The sequence below is a fragment of the Caretta caretta genome, chromosome 4, assembly GCF_965140235.1.
Source record: "Caretta caretta isolate rCarCar2 chromosome 4, rCarCar1.hap1, whole genome shotgun sequence".
Classification (NCBI taxonomy): Eukaryota; Metazoa; Chordata; order Testudines; family Cheloniidae; genus Caretta; species Caretta caretta.
The window spans coordinates 71834250-71845745 of NC_134209.1; the positions used below are offsets into that span (position 1 = coordinate 71834250).

Here is an 11496-nt window from a genome sequence, read left to right on the forward strand (position 1 = left end):
AATTCTTGTGGCTCAGATAGAAGTCCAAGAAAAGTTATTTTGAGATGGCTATGTACTCCACATTTTATCAGCAAGAACGCCACCCTACTGTTATAAACATGTCCCATTATTTATTATAAGTCACAACAGATTAAAAAAATAAAATGTAATTAGAAAGATGCTGGAAACATTTTAACAATATTTAATGAAGAACTTCACAATTTCCATCACAAATGCTGACGTCATAGTTTTGAAAGACAGATACTATTAAACTTATAAAATTCATTTAAGAGTTGCAGAAAATAAAGTGTATTGCATAAGAAGTTACAAGCATCAAATGGAAGCTTTTTATAAATGAAAGTGAAGCTTCCTCCATTTCTGATCTCTTAATAGAATTATTGGCTGTTTTGTGCACTGTGTCTCAGCTTTATTATTCCATTTTTTAAATACATTTTCTAAAAAAGATGCCTGAGTGCACATTTCTTATTTTAAGCTAGCCTGCTATATTAGTGTCCATTAGTGTCAGACATCCGTGGGCTCTGTTGCGTGGTGGATGTTGTTTTTGTTGCAGAGAGCTCTGCTTTTCTATTTAAAACTGTACAGAACGTCAGTTCAGCTCTTGTTAAAGGTGTAGAATTGAGAGTTGTAGAGATGCAAAAGAATGGTCTAGCACAGGTAGTAGCAGTGCAAGCTCCTCCACAGTGTTCCACCACTGTGCCAAAACACTGTTCTGGAGAGACCCGCTCTAAGTGCGAGAGAATCGTTCATATAAGAGGTCCTTTAAAGGGAGAACAAATAAAACAGAAGGAACACAAAAAACAATACCAAATAAGCAAAATATGCAAACCCTAATACTAATTACAGAAGAAGAGACTCCTGCACACTCCAACCGACCTATGCATTCGATAGCCTGCTTGTTTGATCAATTACTCAATTCCCCTGTCTTAGAACCAGGCTTTACTCTAGGTATGCCCACTTCTACCACTGGAACTGTGGTGTACATGTGTCATAATTTTCCTTCTTTAGAGCTCAAACTCTGACCTTAAGACAAAACCCAATGCTTCTTACATTTATTTAATCATGTCACCAGCCCATCTTTCCACTGTATAATTCCCCTTCCCTCTAAATACCCAGGAAGGTAAACTGAGAGTTATTGTGTCTCCTGATGTCATTTCTAGATCAATTTAGGGCTGTAGAGACCAACTTGATCACAGTTATATAAGCAAATGAATGTCTGTTTAATATTTATGGCAGTAAAATTAAGCAGTTCAGTCTCTCCCTGAGCAGGTTTACTTCCCTCTAATGAAAACGGAATACGTGCATCTAAAGGAGATGACCCCCACCTCATGATCATTCTAATTAAGGATGAACCAATAAAATGAACTGATTTCAATAGATTAAACTATTTTAGCTAACAAATATTGTTTTATGTATTTTATTTAAAGATGCGTATTGGCCTCCATTCTGGATCCGTCTTTGCTGGAGTTGTTGGGGTTAAAATGCCACGTTATTGTCTCTTTGGAAACAATGTAACTCTTGCCAACAAGTTTGAGTCTTGCAGTATACCTAGGAAAATAAATGTCAGTCCAACAACTTACAGGTACAGTAATTTACAGCGTATAGTTACCAAAAAAATAATCTAAAACTAGTGACTGTTTCTTTAGTACATTCACAATTGTTTCCCTCATTTTCTTTTCAAAATATTGTTTGCTTTCCTATTTTATCCATTGACCTTACTGCTCATGACTGTACCTTGATTATTTTTACTCAAGAGCTGGACAGCCACAAGCAAAGTGTGGCGTGAGGCTGAGTAGCTAATATGTATTTTCTCCCCGCCCTATTTAGAACAATAAAAAGTCTTGATAACTTAAATACATTTTGCTACTAACCTTGAAGCTTTGTATCTTTTACTTTTTCTTCATCTCCTGGTATCTGGTCTTCATTGAGCTAAGTGATTTTCAATGGGAGCTGGGAAACTAACTCACTTAGGCACCTTCGAAAATAACAGCCTAACTGAACAGTTGGTAGGCTCTTAAGAAAACATCTCTAGACATTGACAAGCATGGCTACTATCACCAGATCTTGAATATTCCTTGTTTAAGAAAGATAACTGAGTAGATTGTAGCAAAGCAACTCTAGTGACATCTGATTTATAAAAATTTCGTTGATGCCATTGACCCCAAGGCATTGTTGACAGTTCTGTGGACACTACTGGAGAGACACAGAGTTGCAGTTAAGTTGCTCTGCTGTTTTCTCACAGGGAGGACCCAGAATACAGGGTTAGGAGATTATTCAATCAGTCAGATAGAGAGCTGTCCCTTGTGAGATACAGAAGGATCCTGTTCTGTCACACTTCCTGTTGAATGTATATTTGAGGCCACTAGGGGAAATAATGCGGTTTGTTTGAATTTGCTGATGATACACAGCTCTAAGTCTTTATTTCACATCCCCAGATCATATAATCTGTTGGCTTTTCCAGCATCTGGCCAAGATCACGGCTTGAATAATAATGGGCTGGTTGAAAAATGAATTCAGATAAAGTCTGAGGTGATGACGTTGGGTGGGGGAAGAAACCAGAGACAACAGGGAAGTGATATTTGTTCCTTCTATTAAGGAGGTACCCTGCCTTTTGTTCCTGTAGCTCACAGTGGAGGTCTATTAGATCCCTAGCTTCTTCAGAGTGTCAAGATAACCTTGGTGGCCAAGAATGCTTTTTTTTCTATATGCACATGGCAAAGAAGTTGTGAGGATGTAGTCACATATCAGATGTAGTCCTCAACACCATTATTCATGTCTGTGTCACTTCTAGATTGGATTAGTGCAATATACTTTACTTACGGTTACACCTGAAGAACACCTGGAAACTTCAACTAGTGCAGATTATGTCTTCTTGCTTTCTTAGAAGTGTTTTGCACATAGACCATATTTTACTTGTGTTTCACAGACTGTGCTGGCTTCCACTTCATTTCTGGGTTCAATTCAAGGTGCCAGTTTTGATCTATAGAGTACTTATGAGTTGGACCCTAAGTATCCAAGTCCATCTCTCTTGTCCTGTTTTACCTGGCAGTTGAGATCAGCTGGAAAGTTTGAGCTGATAGTTCCTTGATGTATACTTCATTGGGAAGTATGCAGTGTTGTTGTATCTGTGTTGGTCCCAGGATACTAGAGAGCCAAAGTGGGTGAGGTAATATCTTTTATTGGACCAACTTCAGAAGTGAAATCCTTGCTGATCTTAAACACAAAAAAGAAGCTTACAAGAAGTGGAAGATTGGACAAATGACCAGGGATGAGTATAAAAATATTGCTCGGGCATGCAGGAGTGAAATCAGGAAGGCCAAATCACACCTGGAGTTGCAGCTAACAAGAGATGTTAAGAGTAACAAGAAGGGTTTCTTCAGGTATGTTAGCAACAAGAAGAAAGTCAAGGAAAGTGTGGGCCCCTTACTGAATGAGGGAGGCAACCTAGTGACAGAGGATGTGGAAAAAGCTAATGTACTCAATGCTTTTTTTGCCTCTGTCTTCACAAACAAGGCCAGCTCCCAGACTGCTGCACTAGACAGCACAGCATGGGGAGGAGGTGACCAGCCCTCTCTGGAGAAAGAATGGTTCAGGATTATTTAGAAAAGCTGGACGTGCACAAGTCCATGGGGCCAGATGCGTTGCATCCGAGAGTGCTAAAGGAGTTGGCGAATGTGATTGCAGAGCCATTGGCCATTATCTTTGAAAACTCATGGTGATCGGGTGAGGTCCCGGATGACTGGAAAAAGGCTAATGTAGTGCCCATGTTTAAAAAAGGGAAGAAGGAGATCCTGGGAAATACAGGCCAGTCAGCCTCACCTCAGTCCCTGGAAAAATCATGGAGCAGGTCCTCAAGGAATCAATTCTGAAGCACTTAGAGGAGAGGAAAGTGATCAGGAACAGTCAGCATGGATTCACCAAGGGCAAGTCATGCTTGACTAATCTAATTGCCTTCTATGACGAGATAACTGGCTCTGTGGATAAAGGGAAAGCAGTGGACATGTTGTTCCTTGACTTTAGCAAAGCTTTTGACACAGTCTTCCACAGTATTCTTGCCAGCAAGTTAAAGAAGTATGGGCTGGATGAATGCACTATAAGGTGGATAGAAAGCTGGCTAGATTGTCGGGCTCAACGGGTAGTGATCAATGGCTCCATGTCTAGTTGGCAGCCGGTATCAAGTGGAGTGCCCCAAGGGTCGCTCCTGAGGCCGGTTTTGTTCAATATCTTCATAAATGATCTGGAGGATGGTGTGGATTGCACCCTCAGCAAGTTTGCAGATGACACTAAACGGGGAGGAGAGGTAGATATGCTGGAGGATAGGGATAGGATACAGAGGGACCTAGACAAATTGGAGGATTGGGCCAAAAGAATCCTGATGAGGTTCAACAAGGAGAAGTGCAGAGTCCTGCACTTAGGACGGAAGAATCCAATGCACCGCTACAGACTAGGGACCGAATGGCTCGGCAGCAGTTCTGCAGAAAAGGACCTAGGGCTTACAGTGGACAAGAAGCTGGATATGAGTCAACAGTGTGCCTTTGTTGCCAAGAAGTCCAATGGCATTTTGGAATGTATAAGTAGGGGCATTGCCAGCAGATGGAGGGACGTGATTGTTCCCCTCTATTTGACACTGGTGAGGCCTCATCTGGAGTACTGTGTCCAGTTTTGGGCCCCACACTACAAGAAGGATGTGGAAAAATTGGAAAGAGTCCAGCGAAGGGCAACAAAAATGATTAGGGGACTGGAACACATGACTTATGAGGAGAAGCTGAGGGAACTGGGGATGTTTAGTTTGCGGAAGAGAAGAATGAGGGGGGATTTGATAGCTGCTTTCAACTACCTGAAAGGGAGTACCAAAGAGGATGGCTCTAGACTGTTCTCAGTGGTAGCAGATGACAGAACAAGGAGTAATGGTCTCGAGTTGCAGTGGGGGAGATTTAGGTTGGATATTAAGAAAAACTTTTTCACTGGGGGGGTGGTGAAACACTGGAATGCGTTACCTAGGGAGGTGGTGGAATCTCCTTCCTTAGAAGTTTTTAAGGTCAGGCTTGACAAAGCCCTGGCTGGGATGATTTAGTTGGTGTTGGTCCTGCTTTGAGCAGGGGGTTGGACTAGATGACCTCCTGAGGTCCCTTCCAACCCTGATGTTCTATGATTCTATGATTCACCCACCTAGTCTCTCCAACTTCATTGGGAAGGACATTTTCAATGCAGGACACTTAATTATGGAATTTGCTACCTTCCTTGGTGCAAAGGAGCCCAAATCTGTTGACCTTCAGTAAGACCTTCAGTCAGGCTTGTTGTGATGGCAGGGATTTGGCTGAGATGGGGAATTCCTTTCCCAATCATTTCAGCACTATCGTAAGTTGTTGATTACATGTATTCTTGCAGCCTTTTAATAGTTTACACACAAAGGTGTATTAAAACTTCACATATGTTGTGTCAATAATTATCTCTAAAATGTAGAAGTAAACTTTTTGATTGTAATTCAGATGCCAGAGGAGATGACTGGCTTTAGTGGAAGTTTGTGTAAAATAGCATAAAGGTTATATTTAATATTAGGTCTAAATATTTTACTTGACAAATCCTTCGCATCTCATTGGTTGAAAGATGACTTCTGGTGCCAGGTTTATATAATAATTTGATTTATTATTTAATGCTAAATAGTCTCTTGAAATGTTAACAACAAATCTATCATGTACATTCAGAACAAGGAGAAATACAAACATGCCTTGTATGGACAAAAAAGGAGAGACTATGTTCCTGTTTGAGTATCTCATGTACCCGCATGTCAATCAATGAGCAAAGGTTATGCTAAATAAGCAAGACAATATATCCTCTTTTAAAATAACATATAGATACTGGAACAAATTCTGCTCCAATTTACAAGATATGTAAAAAGAAGAATGTTGTCACTAGCAGTAGCAGTTAGTGTTTGATTTCATATTTAATCAAGTTATTTTAATTGTCTCATAGGCTGCTAAAAGAATATCCAGATTTTGTGTTCACATCTCGCTCAAGAGAAGAACTTCCTCCAAACTTTCCCAGTGATATTCCTGGTATTTGTTACTTTCTGGACGCTTATCTTCAAGGAACAAATTCAAAGCCTTGGTTTCAAAAGAGAGCATTTGAAGATGGTAATGCAAATTTCTTGGGCAAGGCAACGGGGGTAGACTAAATTGTACATTCACACATTTACAAAAGAATTTTATAAATATTTTAATTTTGTATAAATTGAGAGTTTAAAAAAGTATGAAACATGAAAGCACTTTAGATTGTTAATACCTGAAAGCCAGTATTAAAATTTCAGGAAGTATGTCAGATACTACTTTTTATTTTTACTTTCCAGAAGATATATAGTCACTAAAATAATATTTCAACTTCATTATTTAAAACACTGTTTAAGAGTACTTTTTCCCCCCGTGGTAATCTGTGCTACATAACGACCATTTCAACTCTACCTGTCCTGAAAATTCCAAACATGTTGTACGTACAGTGTATCAAAAAATATTGTGTACAAATGATGCAGTCAGATGCAGTTTGGTTCGCTGGTGCATACCAATGACTATTAAAATGCAGTTTTCTTAGTTGCTCCATATGAAAAAGGAAACACCCATTACTGAAATAACTCCTTCCATTGCATCTTTGCATCTTCCATTGCATCTTTACAGTCCTATGAGGTGCTGCCCATCTCCTAGAGGGAGCTGAAGTCAACAGTAATTGAAGGCACTCAGCACCTTGATGGATCAGGTTGCTACTTGTAACTAATGCCAGTATATACAGTGGAATATGGATGCTTACTGTTCCCTGAACTTTGATTTCTTTGTGCATAAAATAAATATTTATAGACTATTCAAATATTGTATAATCATACACTAAAGCCTCTGTAATCAAATAAGATTTTAGTTTTTGGAGTTTTTAAACCCTATTTTAAAAATTATTTCCCTCTGATACTATGTATCATAGCAATAAATGTTTTCTTTTTGTTGTCAATTAATTTTTAATTCTTTTGAGGGAAGTAATAGTACATAATGTAGAGTGTTTACATAGAAAGGAAATTCCAAGCGGACTGTATCGTGTGTAGGATACAAACATATTGCTTTGAACATATGATCTTATACTTCAGCTAGAAATAATGTAGAGGTGAAATGGACTCTGAAATATGTACAGTTCACTCACTTTAAAATTTGTCACTGAGACCTAAAGGTGAAGACAAATGCTTTGAAATATACGAGTACACATCTGCAGCCTTCATATTACTAATACATACGTTTTAAAAGTAAACAGAGGTTTCTTTAGCTATTGAGACTTGACTTCAGGATTCTATTTCTACTGCAAGTTAATAACTTTGCACAGTCACTCTCCTGAGACACACAACTTGGCCCCTATAGCAGATTGGGACTGGCATACCTTGCACTGACTTAGGGTATTTGTGATAACATCAGTTCCTTGCAAGAGAGACACTGATATCTGAACTCGTAAACGTTCTTGTGTATTTACTTACTGATTTAAAAAGCATTTCAGTTGTCCTCTAGGGCTGATCCAACAGAAAATATCAGTGGGCTTCGAGTCTGCCCAGGTACTAGAAATCCTGCCCCAGAAAACAACACGGTTAATCACTGCTGAGCTATCCAGGATGTTGGCAGATATCATAAAGTGACTTCTTTACTTTCCAACTCCCCTTCTGATTTTTGGAAAAGAGTTGTGTGTGGGTATTTCTGGGATCATGTGTGTATGCTAAGTGACACCATTAAGATTCTGCAGCTGTATAGTCCTGCTGGTTTTAAAAGTGACACCAAGGATGTGTCCACATGTCGGGGGGAGGAGAAGGTTAATCCACAGTTTTTCGAGTTAATCTGCTTTGAAAACACTTGCATACACATGACGCAATTCATTTTTAGCGCACTGACTCTACATTTATTGCAAACTCTGGAGTGCTCATTCAAAGTGAACTAATTTTGCTGCGAAGCAAGCTAGTCCAGCCTATTGTTCATGTGCACACAATGCTGTGGCAAAATACTTTCACAGTCTGTAATGGCTATCCCACACTCCTTTGGGGGTGACCATTACTGACCTGTCTGTTTACCTTTGTGCCCTCCCCTGTTCTGGGGTCAAGTTGACCAGATGTCCCCTCCCTCATTTATAAACTGGCACACAGTCAGATTTTGTCCATTCTCCCCTGGATTCCAGTTTACTACCGAAGACCTACAACATGCCTTGAGCAGCTTCACCAATATCCTGTCTCATCGCCATCTGGGGAGGTGTCAGTGCAGGGAGCTCTTGTGGCAGCCACTGGAATAAAGACCGTTCTGTAGCCATTGCTAGGCAGATGTCCATGAGGGACCATGACCAGAATGCGGAACAGTGCTGGATAAAGAGCAGACCGCTCTGGAGCACCTCCACTGAAATGACGGAGAACTGAGAAACTCCAGTGGGGGACATGTAACTTGTCCATTTTTGAGGAGCTGGACAGGATTTTATATAACTACAAGCCCACCCAACCTAGGCAGCTTGTGGAGTCTGCTGGCTGCCTTTCCCCCCTCCCCCTACCACCACTAGGATGACCAGCAAGACTCATTGAGGGATGAATCTGAGGAGGCCAGTGAAGAGATCTCCCCAGAAAGCCAGGATCTGTGCAGGACTCAGGACCCTGACAATGGCCAGGTAGAATCGAGCTCAGTTCCTGCTCTGTAGCAACCAACCCTGATTACCAGGTAGTAACCCAGATTGGGGCTGAGGGGGCTGATCCCATGGAGGGAGCTTCAGCATATAAATTTTGTATTATTGTTTTAAAATAAATTTACTATTTACATTTCTATTTATTATTATGCTATCCTGCCATGCTATCTTCTGTTCTGGGTGCGCCCTGGCCACAGCCATTGTAGGCAGATGTGAGCTAGAACCTTTTCCGAATCCAAGGTCCCACTTCCCTCCCTCTGCCCACACCGTCCATTCACTGCCTGCCACCCCTACCTCATACATCTTTCCAAAATGGCAGCTGCTCTGGGGGAAGTCAGCCTGTGTTTCATGTTAATGCCCTGGCTGCTGACTGTTTTCAGAAGGTACATATACTATGTCCCCTATTTTCCTTTCTCTTTCCCTCAGCTGTCCTGCCTGGAGAATGCTGCCCCCACTCCCAAACCCTGTTAGCCACTTCCAGAAGCAGGGCAGGCAGCATGATGCAGCCACCATGCCCGTCTGCACCAGATTCGAGTAAGGAAAACATTATTTCATGTGAAATGTAAAAGTTTATTCAGACAGTGATTACAGGAAGAGAAATTTGGTTCATGGTCTCACTTTTCATGAGGTGGACATGGGCATTTCATGCCCATAAAGCCACAAAGAATGGCTACCCAGTAAATGCCCTGTAACACTCATTTTTGCTGATGGGTAACAGTTCCTGAAGCATTCAGTCATTGCAGAAACCTGTCTATTTTTCTTTATACTTTCAACTTGTCTGCAGGGGAGATAAAGCAAAAATCTCAAGCTGAGAAGTTGCTCAGGTTTTGTTCAGAGATTGAGAAATATCTACACAACCATTCCCACCGGCATAGCTTGGGACTCCCTTCCACTCTGGTAATACTTCTGGGGGGAGCATCTTGGTGAATAACTTCACTGTGTATCTCCCTGATCTTTTGCCTTTTGAATAGGGCCATTCTCTGCCTCTTAGTCACCTAGTATTAAAAAAAAAATGCTATCACAGCCTCCCTAGAACATGAACAATAATCATCTGGCATTTTTATTACCCCCACAGCACTGGCCAGACCCTCAAAAGACAGGGCCCCATGAAGGGGGCCTGCTCCCCACAGATGCTGCCTCGTGGCTAGGCAAGGGTGTGACAGGACATCTTCTGTCTTTGTGCCTCCTGTTGACAGCTGCTCTGGCCATGCTGCAGTCTCTCCCTTTCTGTGACTCGGCACTCTGCCTGGGCCATAAGTTGTGTCCAACCCTTCTGGGGTATGTGAAAAGTCCAACAAATGCTAGTTCTGCTGCCCAGCAAGGGGCTTCAGGCTTCACCCAGCGAAAGTCCCAGAGTCGGGACTCTTGAGACATGGGCTCTTCCTAGTCCCAAGTTTCTAGTATTAGAGATAGTCTTTTTGCCTCCAGCCCCATGATGGGTTCGGTAGGTGAACCCAGATGCACCCTCTCCCCCAGCTTCCAATACAGGGCCCAAAGGTAGGCAATTGAGTCCCTCAGCAGGTCAGGTAGGCCATCCATAGTCCATAGGCCATCCATAGTCAGTGGGTCTGGCAGCTGAGCCTCCCACAGTGCAAGTCTGCTAACCTCTGCTGGCTGCCTGCAAGTGAGCTACTTTGCTCCCTTTTAAAGCTCATCTTCCAGCCTGTGCATGCATTGCAGGTGTGGCAGGGCAGAGTTGCCTGGGCTCAGAGTGGCTCTTAACCCTTCCTCTCCAGTGTGGAGTTTGTACACCCCATCCCAGGCCCTTATCAATGGCTGTACAGCCAGCAAACCTGAGGGGGAGAAAATGGAAAACTTTGATGAAACGTTTGCAGCCATCACTACAGAAAGAACAAATAGAAAAATGTAGAGAGGTGGAGTCAGTATATGAGGATTGAGAAAGGGAATCTGGTAAGGAGCTTTCCATGGAGATCGTTGCAATGGCAAAGGACAGCATAGCAGTTGCTAGGGAAAATATTGCCATGGCCAGAGACAGCACGGAAAAAGGGAGGTGCAGAGGCGACTCCTGGAGGCCATATAAAGCCGAAGTGCCCTGTTGTAGCACATGTTGCTGTTAGGGGAGGCAGGCAATGCAGTACTGCAAACCAGCACGCAGCCATGTTATGCAGCCCTTGGACAATACAGGTTGCTGGAAATAACAGCATCTCCTCCTCCCTGTACCCCCGCAGCACTGCCTCCTCCTAGAGGCCATTCCCCATGCTAATCAGGGCAGCAAGAACAGTGGCACCTAGGATCCCAGCTCTTTTGAACCCTCTGTCACCCTTGGTAAATTCAAGTCTCTGCACTCCATGCCAGAAGGCCATGAACCAGAAGAGGTATACTTGCCTGTAATTTTAAGCCCTCCTGCATCTTGTGTTGTGCCTTGTACTGTACTGTTACACTTTACTGTTTTGTTTCACTGCTGGTGTAATAAATAGGTTCTTCGCAGTTAGATAATAAGATTGTTTTGTTTCTTAATTTAAAAGCTGTTTTTTTCATTTTCATGTCAGTTGATGGTTTATTTCTGTTCGTTACATAATATTTAATAATAAAAACCTTTAAAATTGCATTCATAAGGAGGTGACAGTTCATTTTACTCAGAAAAAAATTAAATTTGCATGAATTCAGAAGGTTTTACAAACATAGGTAGGCAAAGAGACAAGGTACAATAGGGATCGCTGCAATGTTGGACTTCGTTGCCAACAGACACTGAACTACACAAACAACTTCTACCCCCCTCCAGGGTTAACAGCTGGATGTACAGCCACCAGTTTCAGGCCTGAGACTCAAAATAAGAGCACTAGGAATACCTGACAATACTGC

General features: G+C 41.9%; 1 protein-coding gene across 6 annotated transcripts in view; it reads left to right on the plus strand.

Moving 5' to 3' along the window:
- GUCY1A1 (guanylate cyclase 1 soluble subunit alpha 1) overlaps window positions 1-11133 on the plus strand; it is a 51262-nt gene extending 40129 nt beyond the window's left edge. For all 6 annotated transcript variants that reach the window (XM_075127762.1, XM_048847469.2, XM_048847475.2 and 3 more), the window contains 2 exons: window positions 1425-1579; window positions 5971-11133. In XM_075127762.1, the coding sequence (XP_074983863.1) occupies window positions 1425-1579; window positions 5971-6172 (357 nt within the window). In that variant the 3' untranslated portion in view covers window positions 6173-11133. The remainder of the gene's footprint in view (window positions 1-1424; window positions 1580-5970) is intronic.
- Window positions 11134-11496: the final 363 nt, after the last annotated feature.